Source organism: Rhinatrema bivittatum, chromosome 5, assembly GCF_901001135.1.
Source record: "Rhinatrema bivittatum chromosome 5, aRhiBiv1.1, whole genome shotgun sequence".
NCBI classification, from domain to species: domain Eukaryota; kingdom Metazoa; phylum Chordata; class Amphibia; order Gymnophiona; family Rhinatrematidae; genus Rhinatrema; species Rhinatrema bivittatum.
The window spans coordinates 363,171,627-363,196,108 of record NC_042619.1 but is presented as its reverse complement, the minus strand read 5'-3'; the positions used below and the strand labels follow the sequence as shown (position 1 = coordinate 363,196,108).

The window sequence follows — 24,482 nt, the reverse complement described above, 5'->3', positions numbered from 1 at the left end:
AGACTTAGATTTTGGGTACTTGCCAGGTTCTTATGGCCTGGATTGGCCACTGTTGGAAACAGGATGCTGGGCTTGATGGACCCTTGGTCTTACCCAGTATGGCATTTTCTTATGGATTTCTTTCCAAAGGAGAAGGTTTGTCAAATGTGCATCATTAAAATCTTTCAGGTATCTGAAGGTCTGTATCATATCTCCCCTGCACCTTCTCTCCTCCAGGGTATACATATTTAAGTCCTTCATCCTCTCCTCAGAATTCATTTGATGGAGCCCCCCCAACCATTTTTGTCGCCCTTCTCTGGACCGCCTCCATCCTGTCTCGGTCCCTTTTGAGATACGATCTCCAGAACTGAACATAATACTCCAAGAGAGGCCTCACCAATGTCCTGTACAAGGGGACTATCACCTCCTTTTTCTTACTGGTCATTCCTCTCTCCATGCAGCCCAACATTCAGTGTCAGAAATCCTTTTCTCTTAAGCATTATTCAAGATTTAAAGGACATCACAATACTGAAAATGGTTCAAGAAACTTTTTTTTCTAAGCATTCCTGATCACACCACTTAACCTGCCACTAATAACAGAGATGTTATTTTAAATTATTAAAATTAGGGCATTCTAACATTTAAGAAAATGTCACTGAAGTCCATGATGCAGGATAATATGATTAACAAAATGAGGGTGTACCCTCACAAAGGAGTTGAAAGGTATGATGGGCTGGCCCCTTTGTGCCCCCTTCGTGCAGCCCCGCAGGGCTTCCCCTACTCTAAGTTCGGTACCTACTTTCTCATTCCTTTCTCCTTCTCCGAACGGCCTTCCCTGTGGTCTTCCTGGCGGATCGACTACGCTCCTCTTCTTCCTACCAGCATCACTATCCCTTCCAAATGAAGCGTACCTTCCCCATCCCCATCATCAGGAACCTCATCAGAACCCAGCCCAAACACTCATTTTTTCACACCATCCACCAAAAAAGGTTTCTTCCAATTATGATCTCACCCATCACACAACTACTTGGCCTGTCTTTATTCTCCTTAACTCTGTTTAATGCCCAATCTCTCTCCAAAAAAATCCCACATCCTTAATGACTACCTCCTTGACTCTAACCCAGATATCTGTGCAATCACAGAAACTTGGCTAAAACCCACGGACTCTGTTTTAACCAATCAACTCCCCACGCAAATTTATGACATCTTCTCAATCCCAAGACTCAAAAAAAGAGGAGGCGGCCTTCTTCTAGCAGCAAAAAAAGGTTTTAGGCTAACCCTGCAACACTAACTCAGTTTCCAATCTGGAATGCGCCTTTTTCAAATCCATTCACCTCCAAATATGCCTTATCTATGCTCCGCCAGGAATTCTTGAAACGACCCCTCTCCCCTCATTGAATACATCACAAAACATCTCATACCCGACACTCCAGCAATTATAATGGGAGACTTCAATTTACATGTGGACATCTCGCCGCACTCTGCCAACTGTGATACTTTCCTATCTTCCCTCAGCTACATGGGATTCAAACAGATCGTTAACACCCCCACTCACAAAGCAGGCCATACATTGGACCTAATCTTCATTAATGAAGGCATCTCTCTTTCTTCTAATCCCATGTGTTCTTCAGTCCCTTGGTCGGACCATCAGATCATCACTACCCTCGAGACGTTAAACCTTCCTTCTCTTTCCCTCCCAAAAACTACAATACAATTCAGAAAACCCTGCTCTTTGGATCTCCTAGGTACCATCTCTCTAAGGAACTGACACAACTGGACCTCTCAGACGCTACTGCTGCCACCTCATCTTGGTTCAAAATAATCAACAAAGTAGCAGAAGTAACGTGCCCTCTCACCGCAAAAGTGCTACACCCTTCCCCGGACAACAGAAAACCGTGGTTCACACCTGAATTAAGTCCCTCAAACAAGACCTCAGAAATAAAGAACACAGATGGCGAAAAAAACCGTCCTCTACTACCCTGGCGATTTACAAAGCATCCCTAAACGCCTATAGAAACACCATTCACAAAACAAAGATTTCTTCGCCAAAAAAATCCACCACTTCATCTTTGACACCAAAGCTCTTTTCTCTTACATCTCGGCACTCACCAAACCTACTCCACCAACTTTCTAGACGACCAAGCTCTCAGTAAAGCAATAGAACGCAAAATACTTCGAGAATAAAATCATCAATCTCATCAACCCTCTCTCTTCATCCAACCCAGCACCCCTGTCCCCCCTCACCTCTTCCCATCAACGAACCGCAACTCTCAAAGTCTTAGAGACCACTTCTTCACTGGAGATAGAAAACATCCTTAAGAATCTCAAACCCTCTTCCCACTCCTTAGACATCATCCCTTCAAACCTCCTCATCTCCATCCTGAACATCATTGCTAAACCTATCGCAGAAATAATCAACTGCTCCCTAAATCAAGGACTAGTTCCAGACACTTTAAAGCTTGCCATCTTAAAACTTCTACTAAAAAAACCCAGCGACCCTGCAAACTTCCGCCCTATTGCCAAATTACCTCTCATTGCCAAACTTATGGAGAAAATTGTCAATAAACAGCTCTCGGAATACTTGGAGGAACACAAGATTCTAGCTCCTTCCCAGTTTGGATTCCGTAAATCTCTCAACACAGAATCCCTTCTGATTTCCCTCACAGACTCCATCATCATGAACATGGATAAAAGACAACCTTATCTACTGGCTCTTCTAGATCTGTCCGCGGCCTTCGACACCGTCAACCATACAATTCTCCTAGAATTTCTTGCAGATATAGGCATCTCTGGTACGGCTCTCAGCTGGTTCAAATCCTTCCTTTGCAACAGAGCTTTCAAGGTCAAAATTAACAATAAAGAATCTCACCCGGTCATCTCCAACTACGGAGTCCCACAAGGATCTTCCCTTTCACCAACCCTCTTCAACATTTACCTCCTACCTCTATTGATGACTGTTTCAAGAGGGCAGATGAACAACAAAGAATTAATTAATCTATTACATACTCGAACAAAAAGTGATAAAAAAGACAAAGTTATATGTCCACTCACATTCACCGGGTTGTCCCATTCCATTGCGCAGATTATAAAAAAACACTGGCATGTTTTGCAAGTTCTTCCTGCATTCCAAGGGATGCAAGTCATGATAGCCAACAAGCGTGAAAAGAATCTTAAAGAATATTTAGTACCATCCGCATTGCCGGTTCCTCAGTTAAAAATAAAAACACCAATGGGTCAGAACCCATGTGGGAATTTCAGTGTGTGTTATGTTAATCTCAAAACTAAAAGTCTGAAGATAGGCAATACAGAAAAAAATTATAATCTTAATGGTTCCACTAATTGTAAAAGTTCTGGTGTCATCTATGTAGCCATCTGCCCCTGTAAAAAATGGTATATAGGCAAAACAGTGAGACCATTAAACAAAAGGATAATTGAGCACAAAAGTGCAATTAAAAAATTAAGTGAAGGAAAACCGCTGGTATCACATTGTCTAAAAACAGGTCACAAATTTGGAGATTTTAGATTTTGTATTATTCAGAAATTGCATGCAAATTGGAGAGGTGGAGATTTTAATAATTTGATTCTTAGAACAGAACAGAAATTTATTTATGAATTTAACACCATGTCTCCTAATGGTCTAAATTGTGAGTTAGAATTAGGTGTATTTTTATGAATTATCTGTTGTCTGAATATATCATATTAATTCTCTAATTGATTTCACTCTATATATATATATACAATCTGAATGTATTTTCGCTATACTGTTACTGTTTTTAATAATTTTTTAAAATAATTATTACCATGATTTGTACTTGTGTTATGGTACGGTATATGATCATGTATCAACTTTGGAAGATTCCCCCCCCCCCCCCTGTTTTTATTATATTTTTTTCATATTGAATTTTGTTAAATATTTTTATACATTTTTTTAGGGGTGGTATTAAAATCAATTTACAATTTATAAATTTCTATTTATATATAGATACAAATCATTTAATTTTTGATTTAAAAATAATTTTTGGCGCGAATGCAGGCTCAACTCCCGAGAGATTTCTTTAAATACCGGGCTTGACGGCGTCTCCCTTCAATTGATATGAATGGTGCTGTTTGACGGCACTCGCTGCAGACATCGATTTGATCGTTGCAGAAGGCTGCAAACTTGACACAATTGTGATTCTACAGGTATTAAATTCTGTCCTAATTTGAATAGGTTCGAATTTATAACAACAGATAGTAAGTCCTGTGTTAATTTAAGTATTTTAATTTTGTTGAGTTTTCCAACAACGGGTTAGTTTGGGTCAGGTCTGTTTACAATAGGTTGGTGACCTTATTAGTTTCTTTACTGGAAAGCTTGAGCACAGACTCGTCTTTTAAATAGTTGCTATGCATGAGGATAGTTCTTGTCTATAATTATTTTAGCGATCCGATGCGCACCTTGTTATGGAGAATTTGAAGACAGTTTTGGTTTTCTTTGAACAGATAAGGTGTCTTCTGTGTCTATAAAGCTTTAGGATTAGTTTATTTTTGATGATTTTATAAGTTTCTTTATTGATAATTTCACAACAATGGTAAAACTTGAGCACAGCCTCACCTTTTAAATACCTAGAGGATACGTCTGTCTATAATAATTTTAGCGATCCGATGCGCACCTTGATATTGGTATTTTAACTGTAACGGGAGAATTTGAATACAGTTCTGATTGATTTTCTTTGAACAGATAAGGTTTCCTCTGTGTCTATAAAGTTTTAGGATTATTTTATTAATGTTCCATTAGTATTCATTATTTATATAACCTGGTTTTTAATAGTGGTGTGAATAGTCAATAATTGTTACCATGATTTATTGTGTAATGAGCGTATTTCCTATGCGGTCTAATGGGAATATATATAATACATATTCTTTTAAAATTCATTTTAGTATACAGTTTTGACACATATGATGGTTAAGGTTTGTAGTTATAATGATATATTAATTATCAATTACTAAGAATGAAAGATTTGCTTTTATGGTCATTATTTTATTAATTCAAATATTACAGATCTAGCCAGTTTTTTAATCACAGCCATTTAAGATCAGAACTTATTTGAGTAAGTAATTTATCTACATATGATTTTGCTTGCAGTAGCAATTATTGAAAATAAAAAAGAGGTGCTTTTATGGTCATTGTTTTATCAATTCAATATTATAGATTCAGTTATTGTTTTTCTGTTTTTTAGACACAGTTATTTAAGAATTAGAACTGGTGTAAGAAAGTAATACATTTGCATATGTATTTAATTTACAATAGATTTTAGGTTTTGATTGCTTGTCCTCAATTCGACTGTTTCTACAGTTCTTCCAATTTTTCCATATAGGTATTTGATGAGCTTGCATACATTTATGTGGCAATTATCTTACAGATATCAGCCCTTCTCCAATTCAGTAAGCATTCATTTTTTTTGCATGATCAATATATTGTTCCCTAATATATACAAAAGATCCATCTCTCCAACATTGCATTGGTTATACATTAACCAGATATTTTTATGGTGTCTTGTACATATCACTCCACATCCTTCTGCGTACCATGTTTTTATCACATTTATATGTTTTAATTTGAAGTTTGTGTTTGTACACTTATATATGTTGTTTATTTAATTTAATTTGGTGTGTAATTTTAATTGTTTTACATTTGATTTTAGTTGCCCCTGAGGCAGCTCTGAGAAAAAGAGCGAAACTCGGCCAGAGTCGGGCATCATTTAATAAAGGCGTTTTCAACTACCGATTCTCTTTGTTCTTACTGCTATACCTCCTACCTCTCTGCCACCTTCTCTCTAAGCTAAAGCTTACACATTATCTCTATGCAGACGATATACTAATTCTCATACCGATTACTGAATCTCTACATAAAACCCTAAGCTTCTGGAATAGCTGCCTCCAATCAATTAACACGCTTCTCTCCAGTCTCAATCTTGTCCTCAACACCAATAAAACGGAAATCCTCATAATCTCCCAAGATGACAACAACCCTCTTCTCAATGCTCCATTATTGTTGCCTCCTTCTAACCTTAACCACTCGCCCCACGTAAGAGATCTAGGCGTTCTCTTGGATAACCAACTTAACCTCAAAAAATATGTTAACACCACCACCAAGGAATGCTTTTTCAAACTGCAAGTACTAAAAAAACTGAAACCCCTCCTACATTTTCACGATTTCAGTCTGGTACTTCAATCTATACTCTTCTCAAAAATTGATTACTGCAACTCTCTGCTCCTCGGCCTTCCAGCAAACACCAAACCTCTACAGATGTTACAGAACTCAGCTGCCAGGATTTTGACGAACACAAAAAAAAGAGATCACATCTCCCCTATCCTTTACAACCTCCACTGGCTTCCCATCAAATACAGAATTCTCTATAAAGTCCTTACTATAATCCACAAAGCCTTACACAACCTCTCTCCCATTGAGCTTACCATCCAGCTACATCCTCACAACCCCATCAGACCAATTACAGGAGCTTATCAAGGCACGCTATACATTCCTCCAGCAAAAACATCCTTTAGAAAACGAGCTCTTTCCATAGCAGGCCCCTCACAATGGAATGCTCTTCCTCCAGACCTCCGACAAGATCCATGTCCTCTGTTTTTCAAGAAAAAACTCAAAACATGGCTCTTCAAACTAGCATTCCCAGAATGATGACTTCTGCGTACCATCCAGCCATATCTTAAACCAGCCTGACCTTTCATTTTGCACCATGTCTCTATCACTATTCCTCACTTTCAGGGACCCTTTGAACCAATCTATGCTCTAATTTTTAACCTAGCCTCACTTTGAAAGTTAGCTCCCATAGATCATGACGTTCCCTTATAGCTAGACTCCTTATCCTGACCCGACTAAGTCCGCCGTAAGACTCATACCTTGTTAATTAAAAACGTAATAAAGTACATTTATTAATTATTTATCTTAATTAGAATCTTGTTAATTTTTAGACTTAAGTATTTATCAATTTCTGTCCGGATGTATCTATTTTACTTATTTATGTTTTAACTATGTAGAGTATTGTTCCTGTTGAAATGGGCAAGTTCTTAGCCCACGTTTCCTACGCAGTTACTTATTGCTCACACTGTTCCATGTAACGCTCCTATGCAAAGTTTTTTGTTCATTGTAAACCGGTATGATTTGTAATTTTTTACAGGAATGTCAGTATAAAAAAAGCCAAAATATGATAAATCTTTTCATAATAGCAATCAAGCACTCCAGAATATATGTTGCTGTCTTATAATTACACATTTCAAGAGAACAAACTTGACATGCATCTGTAAAATAAAAGTGCCTCACTTGGCTGCAATCATGTCTAGCATCTATCATATCACTTACGTGTGCCAAAACGTTCAGCAGTAATAGTATAACAACAACAAGGTAACTGGCTCCAGCAGAAAAGTATTTCTTGTAGACCTTAAAATCTATGGTTCCCTCTGATCGACTCTCTTCAGGAAAGGCAGTCAGCATAGGTTCTGTCTAATGAGAAAATGCAATAAATTATTAGTTGCAAGATGCATGAAAGGAGTTTTCTACCAGTAGATATACTATTCTTAACAGGACCTACAGGACATGACGGTGAAACATTGTTTTACACCAACTTAATGGTTTTGTCTCCAAAACTAACATTTTGCACCCTTCACAATTTGGTTTCTGGAGGGGGCACAGCACAGAATCAGCTTGGCTGGCCCTAGTTAATGACATCAGAATCCAGACCAATGGTAGCAAGGACATACCAATTATCCTTTCGGACATGCGTGCTGCCTTTGACACCATCGACCACCTACTTCGTCTCCAGGAAATCTGTATCTCCAATATACCTTTGGCCTGGTTTCACTCTTATCTGCAGGACCGCTCTTTTCAGGTCAAATGGAATAAGCACCTTTCAAATCTCAGATCCCTTCCTGTGGGTGTTCCCCAGGGTTTCATTATTTCCCCCTCTTCTTTGTAATATTTTTTCTCCCCTCCCCCCACCACATTGATTTAGAACTGTGAGTTTGGACCCTCTTTATATACTGGTGATGTACAGATTGCTGCATTTTTTAAAAACTAAGACTTCGTTCGCACTTCCAGCATTCAATAATTGTCTTGATCTTGTAGCAAGTTGGCTTCATGATCATAAATTAAAAGTTAGTCCCACCAAATAAGAAGCCATTTGGATTATTCATGACACTTCACAGCTTCTTCTGCTTATTATGCTAACTACCCCATCACTCTTAATGTTGTGATCACCTCTTTTGGGAGTCTTTTTAGACACAAAGCTGTCTCTGGTTTCATACATTTCTAGCATCATTCAAAAATCATTTCATTTCCTTCAGTATACCCATCAGCTCTGCCCACTTCGCGACATCTACAACCTCAAACTGCTTACTCATGCTTTCGTTACTTCTCTTTTTTTGGGCCTTCCTCTCTATCAGCTGAAACCTCTACAAATTCTTCAAAATACAGCTGCAAAAATTATTTATGGCTTTAAAAAAGCAGATCAAGTTACTCCAATTCTAGTCTTTACACTGGATACCAGTTAAATTAGCAAATTAAATTCAAAATTCTCTTGTCTCATTTTCCATGTTCTCCACTGTAGTCTCCTTTTGTATCTTTCAAAAATCTTTTGACTTCCTACACTCTTTCCCGCACCTTACAGTCCTCCTAGAAGGGTGGTCTTCACCTCCCTCGGTTATTAGACTGGAGGTCACTAGAGATTGCTCTTTCATCTACCAAGCACCTCGCCTCTGGAATGCCTTACCTCCTAACATCCATGCTGAGCTTAAATTACATAAAGTTTTGGAAAGTAGTAAAAACCTGGTTGTTCTCACAGGCCTTCAACTGTTTACTTGCAATAGAATTTTCACCAGGCCCTGTTTTACAATTGTGCTATTGTTTATTAGTTGTGTAGCTCACCAATTTTGTCCTCAGTGTATTATTGTACTTTTAATTTTGTGCTTTGTCTTCATGTATTTTTTTATTGCTTTTATGCATGTTATTTTAATTGAGTAGGACCCAGGAAACAAATCGGAAGCCGATCAATAATGCTGGAAAGCAGGACAAACGGTAGTGATCGGTATAATCAGGGATTCTTTATTGGTGTTAGCCCGACTCTGGCTGAGTTTCGCTCTCACAGGAGCTGCCTCAGGGGCTGTACCAATGGTTGCTTCTTTTATCTCTTTTCCTCCAACTACGTGACAAAGAAATATACAGTACTAGGAGTGGGATTTGTTTTTTTAAAAAAACATTAACTGTACTCTGACTGGCAAGATACTGTTTCTACGTTGAGTCAACTTACCACAATTCCAATTGATATGTTGTGAAGTTCTCACATTGTTATGTGAGATAATACAAGCAACCATTGGTACAGCCCCTGAGGCAGCTCCAGTGAGAGTGAAACTCAGCCAGAGTCGGGCTAACACCAATAAAGAATCCCTGATTATACCGATCACTACCGTTTGTCCTGCTTTCCATTGTTATTTTAATTGTAAACTGCTTGGATAACTTGCCTTACAGGTGGTATGTAATAATAATAATAATAATAAAAGGATAGAGGAGATGCTAGCAGGAGGCTGAATATCAAGTGGAAGTTTTCCAACACCTCACCTCTACCAGCAACTCAATCATACATAAACATCTCTTTCTGACAATGAGCTTTAGAATCAATTTCTCCTTTAGAATCATACCACTAGTTTATTAGACATGTCTGTTTATGAATCTTTACATGAGAACAGTTGGCAAGACTATACTAGAACTATTTAAAGTCTTCTAGAGTTTTTGTAATGACAAGTACTACGTCTCATTTTAGAATAAGACCGCTGAAAGAGTAGTACTTATTTTTCTTGCGCTTGTTCATTCCTCTGACTGGTAAATCTGCACCACAGTAAAAATGTTAACTGAGCAAATGCTGTGCCAATGCTCTCGTACTGATGTGAAATGTAATATAGGTCATAGATGACACTGTCCTTGTGAGCTACATTGTACGCTACAGTTCAAAATCCAGGAAACAAATATATTTTTAGTTTTATTGCATCTGTTATAAACTGACTGTTGTGAAGATTAAAACCAATTTTATGTCAAGATCATTTTTGTACAGTTCTTCAAGCTATGATATTAACTTGCTTAGATTATTGTAATGTTGTATATATATTGGGCTTCCAGTTTCCACTTATTAGCATTACAAATGGGTCAAAATGCTGCAACAAGGATTCTGACAGGTGCCTGGAGTTTTGATCACATTATACCTGTATTGGCATTGTTACATGTTGGTACACAAAGCACTGAATAATAATAGCGGCCCACACTGCATTGCTTCAATAAAATTTTGTTCCAACACGGGCCTAAAATTCATCAGGGAAGAATTTTATTTATTTTTTTTTTTTTTAAGAGTTTCCTTCAGCTCATACATTTCATTTTTGTGAAGCTAGAGAAAGAACTCAGATGGTTTTAAGCAAGCATTTTATAAAGAGACGGGAAAATAGAAAACATTAAGGAATAGGCAGAAGAGCACCGACGCACAGCACTTAGAAACACAAAGTAGAGGGGTCTAGGAACTCTACATCACTATAAACTTAATTGTAAAACCATAAGAGTGAATTTTTCCAGCAAACAGTACCTTCCTGGTACACTCAGTCATGACCTACTTCACTAAACATTTGTTTGTAGTTAATGATTTATTGTAACCGAACCTTTAACGGCACCTGTTAGAATGTACTATAGTACACGTTTTCACACATTAACTTATGTGCCTACATGTAAACCGTTGCGATGGTAGATAACTTAGCGACGGTATAGAAAAGATTTTAAATAAATAAATACAGGTCCAACTCTTTGGAATTTGCGTTAAGAGTCAATACATGCATGTTCGTTCAGAAAAAAATCTTACACTGTTATTTTCTTAGGCTTTTGAAAATATGGGTCAGAGCTTCACAGACTGCATAGCAGGATCCATTCTGGATCAGATGTTAATAAAGTGGCAAATCAGAGCAATTTCAGCATTAGATGATTTATAAGAACTTGTCAACTGAAATTCCATAGAATTTATTTTATTTTTCATTTTTATATTATACTAGGCTACAGTTATTTACAATCATTTTATTGGTTATATTTATTTCAATGTTAGTTCCGGTAAGGCTGACTATCCATTCCAGAGAGATGGACTACTGTAATACAGTGTTGTCTTATTTTGTCTAATGTAATTTTATGATTCTTACTATTGTAACCTATAATAGTTGAAAAGTGGGCAATAAATAATTTTAAGTAAATATTACAGTTTGAGCTGCTGAGAGGAAGTCTGTAAAGTGAAATTGCTTACCTTTAAAGATTATTTTCTGTTCCCATAATAGAATCTCATTGGTATCTCACCTATGGGTCACAAGACCCATATCACATGCCTTTGCTGAGGAACGTCTGAAGAGCTTACATAAAAAATTTTAAGTTCCCATGGGAACAGGAAGAGGCGGAAAGACTCACTGTACTCACCGCTTGATTCCCACTTCTGAATCATCATTTCCCCACCAGAAAGCACACCAGCCTTCCCGCGGATGACCAAAAGCATGACAATCTACTACAGCAGGTTTGACACACTATTGGTGAATTCATAAGAATATAAGAAATGCCACGCTGGGTCAGATCAAGGTCCATCAAGCCCAGAATTCTGTCTCTGACAAAGGCCAAATCGGGTCACACGTACCAGTCAGATCCCCAATAGCTGATCTAGCTCTTGTATCTCACTCCCAGATAAGAGCTGGCTGGCTTTCCCAAGTCTACCTGGCTAATAACTGTCTATGGATTTTTCCCTCAGAAACTTGTCCAACCCTAATTCTGAACTCCACTAAAGCTGCCCTGACCACGTCCTTCAGCAACAGATTCCATAGCTGATTTTTAGCCGAGTGAAAAAAATACTTCCTATGATTTGTTTTAAATCTGCCAGTTGTTAGTTTCATGGCGCATCCACTAGTCCTAGTGTTGTTTGAAAGGGTAAATAACCGTTCCCTATTTATTCATTCCACCCGACTCAAAATTTTATAAATTCCAATTATATTTTCTTCTCAGTTGTCTCTTTTCCAAGATACAGAGCCCTAATCTTTTTAGCCTTTCTTCATAGGGGAGCTTTTTCATGCCCTAATCATTTTTGTCACCCTTCTCTAGCTTTTCTAGGTTTGCTATGTTGTTTTTGAGATGGAGTGACCAGAACTGCACACAATACTCTAGGTGCGATTGCACCATGGATCTATACAAAGGCATTATGATATTCCCATTTATTCTCTATTCCTTTCAAATAATTTCAAACATTCTAATTGTCTTTTTGACCACCACTGCACATTACATAAGAACATAAGAAAATGCCATACTGGGTCAGACCAAGGGTCCATCAAGCCCAGCATCCTGTTTCCAACAGTGGCCAATCCAGGCCATAAGAACCTGGCAAGTACCCAAATCTCATAACCTACTCTACCTAATTGCCTACCCTCCCTGTACTATTGCATTTCTCTGTTCACTTGCATTCATCAGCTTACCTGCATTCATCTGTTTCCAGTGCACTCATCTGTTCAATAGCAATCATCTGTTTCCAGTGCACTCATCTGTTCAATAGCATTCATCTGTTTCCAGTGCACTCATCTGTTCAATAGCATTCATCTGTTCTATTGCATTTAACTGTTCTATTGCATTTAACTGTTCCATTGCATTTATCTCTTCACTTGCACCCAGCTGCTGTCAACTGCATTAATCTGCCAAACCGCATCTCTTTAACTACTTGCAATCATCTGTTCTCAATTGCACTAATCTATTCAATAGCATTACTGTGCCCTCATCGCACAACCTGTCTCTCTCCCCAACACACATCTACTTGCCCCCCATCCAATAATGCCTCCACACGACTACCCTCTGTCCTCCCAATTACCTATTCCGATACCCCTCAAAGCTATCCCTCCCCCTCTACAGCCAACACAACACTCAAAAAAGGCGTCTAACCCCCATCCCCATATCTCCTAACTCTCAAGCCCTCACCCTCTCCCTCATTTCTCTCCTTCTCATTAACGCCCAATCCCTGAAGCAAAAAACTCACCTCCTCCACGATATTTTAACTGACTCCAAACCAGAAATTTTTGCAGTAACTGAAACCTGGTTTAAACCCTGTGACACCCCCCTCATTAACCAACTCCCTACTGAAACCTATGACATTTTCTCTATTCCCCGCAAAAAGAAAAGAGGAGGGGGCCTACTCCTCATAGCTAAAAGAGAATTCAAGCTCACCCCACAAACCTGCAATATTCCCAATCAATACGAAGTAGGCTTTTTCAAATCGCAATCTCTACAAATCTGCCTAATCTATACCCCTCCTGGTCTACTAGAAAAAGACCCCTCCCCCCTCATCGAATTCCTCACCGTCTCTCTCTCCCCCGACATCCCCACGATAATCCTTGGCGATTTTAACCTCCATGTCGATTCCACTCCACAATCCCCACCATGCGAAGCCTTCATCTCATCCTTAGACGCAATGGGCCTCACCCAACTTATCCACTCCCCAACCCACAAAGCCGGTCATACCCTCGACCTTATTTTCACCAACTCACTCATCAACGTCATCCACCCCCCCCCACATGCCTCCCTGTCCCCTGGTCTGACCACTCCATTATCAATACAACCCTCTCTCTACAAACCCCATCCATCTCCTCTCCCCCTCAGCCTAAATCCTTCCAACTTCGTAAAACCTGCCCCCTAGACACCCTAGCAACGGCTTGCTCCAACATCCCAAATCACATTGACCTGGAGTCAGCAGATAGTGCCATATCCTCCTGGACAGAAACTACCCAAAAAATCGCCAACAACCTATGCCCAATCATTCGAAAAACAATCACACAAACCAAAGCATCCAAAAAACCCTGGTACACCCATACGCTCAAAACCCAAAAAATCCAGCTTAGAGCAGCTGAAAGATACTGGCGCAAACACCCCTCTCCTGCCACAAAAACCACCTATTACCAATTCATGCACACATATAGAAACGCCATTCAAACAACCAAAAAAGAATATTATGCTAAAAAAATTCACCACCTCCAATTCAACCCAAAGGCACTATTCACCCTAGTCTCAAACCTCACCAAACCCAACATGTCTACATCCCAAGTCCCCTCCACACAGACCCGATGCAATGAAATTGCCCTCTTCTTTAAGAACAAAATATCCAACATCACTGCCAAGTTCACCCCTAATACCAAAAACTCCCCCAACACCAACAGCATAACCCCCCCACCCCACACACAGCCACCATCCTCCCTTCGTTTGAACCCTCCTCAACTCTAGAAATAGAGAACATCTTAAAAAAGATGAGACCTTCCTCCCATCCCTCGGAAACCATCCCAACTAAACTTCTCCTCGCTATTCCTAAAACAATAGCCACCACACTCTCCAAAATCGTGAACTGCTCCCTGGAACACGGCCTGGTCCCTAACTCCCTGAAACAAGCTGTGGTCAAACCCATTCTAAAAAAACCCTCCCTTGATCCCTCCAATCTATCTAACCTCCGTCCTATCTCCAATCTCCCTTTCCTCTCCAAAGTCATTGAGAAACTAGTAAACTCCCCGTCTCTCTGAATACCTAGAACAATCCAATATACTCCTACCAACACAATACGGTTTCCGAAAACACCTTAGTACGGAATCCCTACTCCTCTCCCTTACAGATACAATCATCAAAGGAATGGATGCCGGTAACTCCTACCTCATTGCCATGCTAGATATTTCCGCCGCTTTCGACACCGTAAATCACAACATTCTCATCAACACCCTCATCAGTATAGGAATTTCAGGTACTGCTCTTTCTTGGATAAAGTCCTTCCTCCAAAACCGTACCTACACAGTCCTCACAGACAATTTTACATCCCCTCCTGTTAATCTCGACTGTGGCGTTCCCCAAGGATCCTCCCTCTCTTCCACCTTATTTAACATTTACATGCTCCCCCTTACAAACCTCCTCTCCAACCTTGGTATCACACATTTCATCTATGCGGATGATGTGCAAATCCTCATCCCTTTCAAAAACTCTGTTCTCACTGCTATCCAAAACTGGAACACCATTCTCGCCTCAATAAACTAGCTCCTCACTGACATGCACCTAGCCCTCAATCCGCAAAAAACTGAGCTCCTCCTCGTCTCCTCTAGACATGCAGCCACACCCACTCTCTCCACCCTACATTCCCCCAACCTTCTCTCTGACACAAGAAACCTGGGTGTTATACTTGATAACCAACTAACCTTCAAACCATATATCAAATCTATCCTTAGCAGCTGCTATTTCAAACTACAAACCCTCAAAAAACTCAAACCCCTTCTCTACTTTTCCGATTTCCGTACAGTACTCCAATCCATAATTTTTTCAAAAATTGACTACTGTAATGCTCTCCTACTTGGACTCCCTTCTACCCACATCAAACCTCTACAACTCCTCCAAAACGCTACTGCTCGCATCCTCACCAATGTCAATAAGAGAGACCACATCACTCCCACCCTCATTGATCTACACTGGCTTCCCATTCACTCACGAATTATTTACAAGACCCTCACCCTCATCCACAAAAGTATTACTAACGAACACTACAACTGGCTAAACCCACCCTTCCTCCCTCGTACCTCCACAAGACCCACCCGTGCTTCCCTCCGTGGAACCCTTATCCCTCCCTCCATAAAATCCACCAGACTCATCTCCACCACCAATAGAGCCCTTTCCCTTGCAGGCCCCTCCCTCTGGAACTCTATGCCTCTTGACCTACGTACCGAAACCTCCACACCTACTTTCAAAAAGAAACTCAAAACCTGGCTTTTCCTCCAAGCATACCCCCTTTCCCCATCAGCTCCACCAACTAACATGCTAGCCCAACCCTCATCTCTCTCCAACATCCCCCGTTCAGGTCCTACACCCAATACCCTCCCCCTCTAATGATTCATACAATTTTGTATATAACAAGTGTACATATTTCTCCCTCGAATCCCAATTCATATCTTATCCCCTTGTGTCTGTTTGCACCCTCCCCCTGCCCCCCCATTTGTCTCGACTACCCCCCTCCATCCCTCCCTTTAGTTATTTAGTTATTTATTCTGTTACTGCGTTTATGTTATATACCGTTCTCTGTAAAGGCTACGCCTATATATCTTTTGTTGTAAGTTACTTGTAAACCGGCACGATGTGCAAACGGTTGCCGGTATATAAAATTAAATAAATAAATAAATAAAAAATCATTGAGCCAAAGGTTTCAAAGCTCCTGTCCACAAGGACTCTGAAGTCCTTTTCCTGGGTGGTGAAACTCCTTACACGGAACCTAGTATTGTGTACTTATAGCTGGGATTATTTTTCCCTACATGCATTACTTTGCACTTGTCTACATTAAATTGCATCTGCCATTTAGAAGCCCAGTCTTCTAGTCTCACAAGGTCCTTCTCCATTTCTTCACAACCCACTGCCACCAGAAACAATTTCGTTTTTGAGTTCTTTCAGAATTCTGGGGTGAATATCATCTGGTCCTGGTGATTTGAACTTTACTTGGTAATCTGAGTTATTACATTCTCCAGTTTCACAATGAGTCCATCTAGTCATCCAGAGTCATTAACATCTGAGCAACACATCTGTAGAAAGATGTACTGTACCTTTTTAAATAGTATGGTAATGGCTAACAAACTCATTACAATGATATTTGTCTATTTATCATATATGCCTGCATTAATTTTAGCATTGCCTCATTAGTGGGGTTTAGCACATGCTTAATCCCCTTTGTGTATGCCCCTATTTTTTGCAAACACATGCTAAAAATATCACAGGTTAGCACATAGGCCCTAAGTCATTGATTCTGTACAATGATATGACTACCACTAAAAATACAACTTTTCAGTTTAAGCATATATTTTCATAGGCATCAAGAGACTCAAAGGAAGCTTTCATTAGCTGGCATAACATCATGATGTCCCATGGTACTGTGTGGCACTTTTGGAAAGACTTCAAAGAAAGGCAGTTCTATATAAACCCGACAAAACCTGGGCAGAAACGAGTTCCCTTCTTCAAATTAGTAGTAAATACTAATCGCAGCTAAATAGACCTTAATGGAGTTGGTCATTTAATCATGTTCCAAGAGATGTAAAAGTTTTCAATCAAATATTTGTGTGAGACAAGAAAGAGGATCTCAAGGTTTGTCTTCAAACTAGAACACAAACCTCCTCCATTTAAAATCATAAGCTTGCCTGGTAGTTATGACTTCCAAAAAAATATATATATATTAAAACACATCAAGCCTGCTTACAACTACACTCTCAGCATCTAAGTCATGGATGCTGAGACTTGGAGATGACCCTAGCCTGATTAGTTCCACAGTGGATATGTCCAGGAAGAGACAGATTCTATACAATTGATGTTAAAAAAAAAGGTCATTCAATATGTATAAAATTTCCTATACAAAAAAAAAGACATTATTGATAAAAATTTAAATAACTCACATTCTTCAAATGTTCTTTAAATGCCAACTAGTGTTTGAATAACAATGTGAGTTGCTTAAAACCCTTATCGTCAAGAATGAGGTGCTAGTTGTTTGATGTCTGACACTCCACCAGTTTTGTTCACATGCTATATGTAATGCTATACATTTAGAGAGACTAATGATCATTGTTAAGCTTCTCAAGATCAGATAAGAACATAAGAAATTGCCATGCTGGGTCCAATCAAGGGTCCATCAAGCCCAGCATCCTGTTTCCAACAGAGGCCAAACCAGGCCACAAGAACCTGGCAATTACCCAAACACTAAGAAGATCCCATGCTACTGATGCAATTAATAGCAGTGGCTATTCCCTAACTAAACTTGATTAATAACCATTAATAGTCTTCTCCTCCAAGAACTTATCCAAACCTTTTTTGAACCCAGCTACACTAACTGCGCTAACCACATCCTCTGGCAACAAATTCCAGAGCTTTATTGTGAGTTGAGTGAAAAAGAATTTTCTCCAATTAGACTTAAATGTGCTAATTGCCAACTTCATGAAATGCCCCCTAGTCCTATTATTTGAAAGTGAAAATAACCGAGTCACATCTACTCGTTCAAGACATTTCATGATCTTAAAGACCACTATTATCATATCCCCTCTCAGCCGCCTCTTCTCTAAGCTGAACAGGCCTAACCTCGTCAGCCTTTCCTCATAGGGGAGCTGGTCCATCCCCTTTATCATTTTGGTTGCCCTTCTCTGTACCTTCTCCATCGCAAATATATCTTTTTTTGAGATGCGGCGACCAGAATTAAGAACATAAGAACATAAGAAAATGCCATACTGGGTCAGACCAAGGGTCCATCAAGCCCAGCATCCTGCTACCAACAGTGGCCAATCCAGGCCACAAGAACCTGGCAAGTACCCAAAAACTAAGTCTATTCCATGTTACCATTGCTAATGGCAGTGGCTATTCTCTAGATGAACTTAATAGCAGGTAATGGACTTCTCCTCCAAGAACTTATCCAATCCTTTTTTAAACACAGCTATACTAACTGCACTAACCATATCCTCTGGCAACAAATTCCAGAGTTTAATTTTGCGTTGAGTAAAAAAGAACTTTCTCCGATTAGTTTTAAATGTGCCCCATGCTAACTTCATGGAGTGCCCCCTAGTCTTTCTACTATCCGAAAGAGTAAATAACCGATTCACATCTACCCGTTCTAGACCTCTCATGATTTTAAACACCTCTATCATATCCCCCCCCCTCAGTCGTCTCTTCTCCAAGCTGAAAAGTCCTAACCTCTTTAGTCTTTCCTCATAGGGAAGTTGTTCCATTCCCCTTATCATTTTGGTAGCCCTTCTCTGTACCTTCTCCATCGCAATTATATCTTTTTTGAGATGCGGCGACCAGAATTGTAGACAGTATTCAAGGTGCGGTCTCACCATGGAGCGATACAGAGGCATTATGACATTTTCCGTTTTATTCACCATTCCCTTTCTAATAATTCCCAACATTCTGTTTGCTTTTTTGACTGCCGCAGCACACTGAACCAATTTCAATGTGTTTTCCACTATGACACCTAGATCTTTCTTGGGTTGTAGTACCTAATATGGCACCCAACATTGTGTAATTATAGCATGGGTTATTTTTCCCTATATGCATCACCTTGCACTTATCCACATTAAATTTCATCTGCCATTTGGATGCCCAATTTTCCAGTCTCACAAGGTCTTCCTGCAATTTATCACAATCTGCTTGTGATTTAACTACTCTGAACAATTTTGTTGTCATCTGCAAATTTGATTGTCTCACTCGTCGTATTTCTTTCCAGATCATTTACAAATATATTGAAAAGTAAGGGCCCCAATACAGATCCCTGAGGCACTCCACTGTCCACTCCCTTCCACTGAGAAAATTGTCCATTTAATCCTACTCTCTGTTTCCTGTCTTTTAGCCAGTTTGCATTCTATCACTCTTTTTTCAGAGGTGTACTTGAAAAGTTACTCATGGCCATGGTATGGTTGATCTGTAGGGAGCTGAAATGTGCAGCTTGTGTGGTGTTAAGGGAAAATAGAGGCATCATCACATAAGACTTGACATTGGATCCCCTTGCTTATGGCATGACTTAAACGCTATCTGTCCCCAACCATTTTTAGGTTTCACACAATAAAAATATGCCGTCTACTTGCAGGCTGCAGGAACAGGATGTCAGATGCTTTGTGACAACTAAGGAGAAATAAGAGAGTACTGAAATGTAACAGAATGCCCACAGAAGAAAGAGGTAGGCGATCTATAATAGCTGTCAGGAAAACAATTTTAAGAACACGTCTCTACTTTAATAAATATTTAGAAAAGATTAGGCATCTATCTCTTTTTGTTTTCCTTTCTAGAATGCCCACAGGCCAAGAGCAGAGGCCTAGAGGGCTACTGCTGCTGCATGGGACCAGGAAGACTTCCACAGACTGGCTGGCACCCTGTACTGGCTGGCTTTGGGATCTGTATAATGTGTGTAAGGTAAGGATGACCTTAAAGGTAGTATCCAGATCCCGAAGGCAGCCCACTGCTCTGAGATATGCATTGGTGTGGTAAGGAAGGAACCTATGAGTGCAAAAGCACCCCCAGACACGGAAACTGGCAGAGGCTAACCCAGCATATCACTCACCAAGACACACATTGACACACATCTATTGAGCACAGACTACCTGCAGCACTTCGTGCACCTACACGTGGCCAATGCATATGTTCCTGGACTGTTTGTCATCAAACATTGATATCTGTGGCAGCCTGACCCTAACTGCTAATGAGGTAGTCTGAGTCCTTACTCAGCACAAAAGATTATCTACATATGGCCACATAAAAGACATCAGAGGCATAAATAAAACATACTTTGTCTGAGATACTGACATGGGCCCCTCAAGGCCTCAGGTGGCCCTAAATGCGTGTCTTGCAAGAGACCAACACAGAAAGGGCATGAGCCATCATGCCAACCACATGAGACCTCTAGGAACAGTAGGCCTATATATTCAGCACTGTGGCCCATTTACTATGGAGGCAGCTTGTAGGCTCCTGAAGACATCAGCTGACAACAGTTTCTCTAGTCTTTATGCTATACACAGAGCTGATCATTGAGAGTCTATCAGCACACCTGCCCTGCTCATCACTAACTGTAAAAGTGGAAAACACCACAGGAGACACAGCCTAGAGGACAGCAGTTCTTCCAGATTGCCCACAAGTCCTGCCAGCCATGGGGATCAGCAGGGGCCTACAACCATAAAACCATGGAGTGATGTTGGAAACGGAACAATCGGCAAGCTGTTCAGCCCAGGAGCACTCAGCCTATGTGCTTCAAGTGTGGCCACTGATCGCATCAGGACTGTAAGTGATACTATCACTATAAGCAAACTACTCTGCATATCTTCTGGGTACATACATATGTACATACGGCAGCACCACATGACTATATGTGAGCTACAATGGCCAAGGGTCTTCCTCCACCCTGATATCTCCATGTCTCAGAAAGGCTGCTTGTTATGGCTCAGTCGAAACCAGGAGCTTCTAACACACATTAGATTCTATGATGTAAACCTTTGCTTAGGAGATATGTGGGTGCTCAGAGTCATTAGAAACTATACTGTGATATTTCAGTGGTGACTGGAAAATACAAGTGAAGTCAGGACACCATCTGATTCCCAATCCTGCCTTCACAGACCCGGACCTGCATCCTTGTGTAGCCTCCCCGAGAAGCTAACCGAACCTACATGACATTCCAAAGGCCAAGGCCCTCACCTTCTGCACATGATAGTTGACAATTAGCCTATATAGGTGTAGTAGGGTGCATCTGTGTATGGGTGCATGCAACACAAAGTGGTATGCTAGCTTATGAACATAAGAACATGCCATACTGGGTCAGACCAAGGGTCATCAAGCCCAGCATCCTGTTTCCAACAGTGGCCAATTCAGGCCATAAGAACCTGGCAAGTTCCCAAAAACAGTCTATCCCATGTTACTGTTGATGGTAATAGCAGTGGCTATTTTCTAAATCAACTTAATTAATAGCAGATAATGGACTTCTCCATGAACTTATCCATTCCTTTTTTAAATCCAGCTATACTAACTGCACTAACCACAAGCCCTGGCAACAAATTCCAGAGTTTAATTGTGCATTGAGTGAAAAAGAACTTTCTCTGATTAGTTTTAAATGTGCTACATGCCAACTTCATGGCGTGCCCCCTAGACCTTCTATTATCCGAAAAAGTAAATAACCGAGTCACATTTACCCGTTCTAGACCTCTCATGATTTTAAACAACTTTATCATATGCCCCCTTAGCCGTCTCTTCTCCAAACTGAAAAATCCTAACCTCTTTAGTCTTCCCTCATAGGGGAGCTGTTCCATCCTCTTTATCATTTTGGTCGCCCTTCTCTGTACCTTCTCCATTGCAACTATATCTTTTTTGAGATGCGGCGACCAGAATTGTACACAGTATTCAAGGTGCGGTCTCACCATGGAGCGATACAGAGGCATTATGACATTTTCCGTTTTATTCACCATTCCCTAATAATTCCCAACATTCTGTTTGCTTTTTTGACTGCCACAGCACACTGAACTGACGATTTCAATGTGTTATCCACTATGATGCCTAGATCTCTTTCTTGGGTGGTAGCTCCTAATATGGACCCTAACATCATGTAACTATAACATGGGTTATTTTTCCCTATATACATTACCTTGCACTTATCCACATTAAATCTCATCTGCCATTTGGATGCCCAATTTGCCAATCTCACAAGGTCTTCCTGCAATTTATCACAATCTGCTTGTGATTTAACTACTCTGAATAATTTTGTATCTGCAAATTTGATTACTTCACTCATCATATTTCTTTCCAGATCATTGAAAAGTACGGGTCCCAATACAGATCCCTGAGGCACTCCACTGCCCACTCCCTTCCACCAAGAAAATTGTCCATTTATCCTACTCTCTGTTTCCTGTCTTTTAACCAGTTTGTAATCCACGAAAGGACATCGCCACCTATCCCATGACTTTTTACTTTTCCTAGAAGCCTCTCATGAGGAACTTTGTCAAATGCCTTCTGAAAATCCAAATACACTACAACTACTGGTTCACCTTTATCTGTTTATTACCTCCTTCAAAAAAGTGAAGCAGATTTGTGAGGCAAGACTTGCCTTGGGTAAAGCCATGCTGACTTTGTTCCATTAAACCATGTCTTTCTGCATGTCCTTTGATTTTGATATTTAGAACACTTTCCACTATTTTTCCTGGCACTGGTCAGGCTAACTGGTCTTTAGTTTCCCAGATCGTCCCTGGAGCCCTTATTAAATATTGGGGTTACTTTAGCCACCTTCCAATCTTCAAGTACAATGGATGATTGACCTGTGAGCATTGTGGTAATTGCACCATGTAGCACAGGCGCTTTACCCAAGGCTGTAAGTGAAGGCCTGCTAGGTGTGCACTCTGATGTCAGCAGTAGGGTTGCCAACTGCCTCCCGATTTTCAGGACAGGTTGATACAATCCTGGTTTCAAACCATTACATGCTGGGACTTGTTCTGATTTCCTTATAGCTTTTCCTACGAAAACTAAGACAATAAATACCTGCATGCAGTGGAGTAAGACCAGGACTGGATCAACATGTCCTCTAAATCTTGAACCAGTTGGTAAACCTAATCAGCGGTGGCTCTGAAATTGCTGAGGCAGTGGTGTCAGCTGTGTCTTGGCACGCCCATGTGACACTAAGGGCCTCATTTTCCAATATCGCAGCAGTAACGCATGAGGGGGCGTGTCCTATGCAAATAAGGCATTTTTCGTGCAGTGGGGAAACATCACCGCACACGATGTTTTCGCCATTCGCGGAACTGGAGTCACAAATCGCGAAAACATCGTGCACCGCGATGATTCATTGGTTGTTTTATCGCGGTGCACGATGTTTTCGCGAAAGTGTCCAGCCAGGAGTATTGCGGTCCACGATATTCCCAGCAGCCCAGGTTGTTGTTGCCCAGGTAGAGTGTCCATCAAGCTAGGTGGAGAGAACGTTGCCCAAATCTCCTCTTGGAGTGAGTTTCCTCACTCCGACGGCCAGCAAATCTTCACTAGAGACCATTGTTCTTTCCGTATGTCTCATGAGGAATGCGAAAGTGGCCCCCAACCCCCGACGCTCATACCTAATCCCCACCTCGAGTTACTAGGTGGCCCTCCCATAGGGATACAAATACTTGTCTAGGGCATAGGCATTATAGGAAGGCGCTCTCTCTCGCTACTACGCTATAGTCGATCGAGATGATAGAGAGCGATAGAGAGAGGCGATATAGAGCTAGCTCTAGCTGAGATAGCATCTCTCGATCTCTCTGCTCTCGAGCTCTCTCGATCGAGCTATCTTCTGCCCTGCTCTAATCTCTATCTCTCCTCTATCCTCTCTTCTCTCTCTCTCTTCGACTCTCTCTCTTCTCATCTCTCTCTCTCTCACAGAATGAGGCTGTAAAATGGGAACTCTGTCACTGAAACCTTAAACTACCTGTACCTTTAGGCTGTGTCTTTAAGCTTCAGAGCAAATTGAGATTTATAGCATTTCTAGAGCTGTTGCTCTCCATCTCGAGGCCCAGCTGGGGTCCCATCACGCTTAAGGCACTCTCTCGCCCACAAGTGAGGGTAGGATGGGATCCGCTGGAGAGGATCGGCAAGTTAGGCCAAGCTATGTACACTGTGTTGGCAGTCGTACACAAACTCTTGTGCCACACATGCCTCTTTTAATCTCCCTATCAGGCAGAACACATAATGGCAGCCACATGTGTTACTTTGGCTACTGTTTTTCAAGTACAGTCTACTGCTGCATTGTCAAGAGGAATCCTAAGTAGGCATATGTGTTTTCTGTTACACATTTACCCAGAGAAGCAGTGAGAGAAAGAAAGATGATAGAGAGCAGAGCAGCAGCAAACGCTCTACTGACCTTCCTTCCCTGGAAGGGGATGGGATAGGTGAGGCCTATCAAGCAAAGTAACGTTATATAAGATTTTGTTGAAAC

At 40.6% G+C, this 24,482-nt stretch overlaps 1 protein-coding gene across 1 annotated transcript in view; it reads right to left on the bottom strand.

Annotated features, from left to right (window-relative positions):
- Positions 1-24,482, bottom strand: part of ABCC4 (ATP binding cassette subfamily C member 4) — a 1,099,276-nt gene that overhangs the window by 678,760 nt on the left and 396,034 nt on the right. The window contains exon 16 of the mRNA XM_029604735.1: positions 7,337-7,477. Coding sequence (XP_029460595.1) covers positions 7,337-7,477 — 141 coding nt within the window. The remainder of the gene's footprint in view (positions 1-7,336; positions 7,478-24,482) is intronic.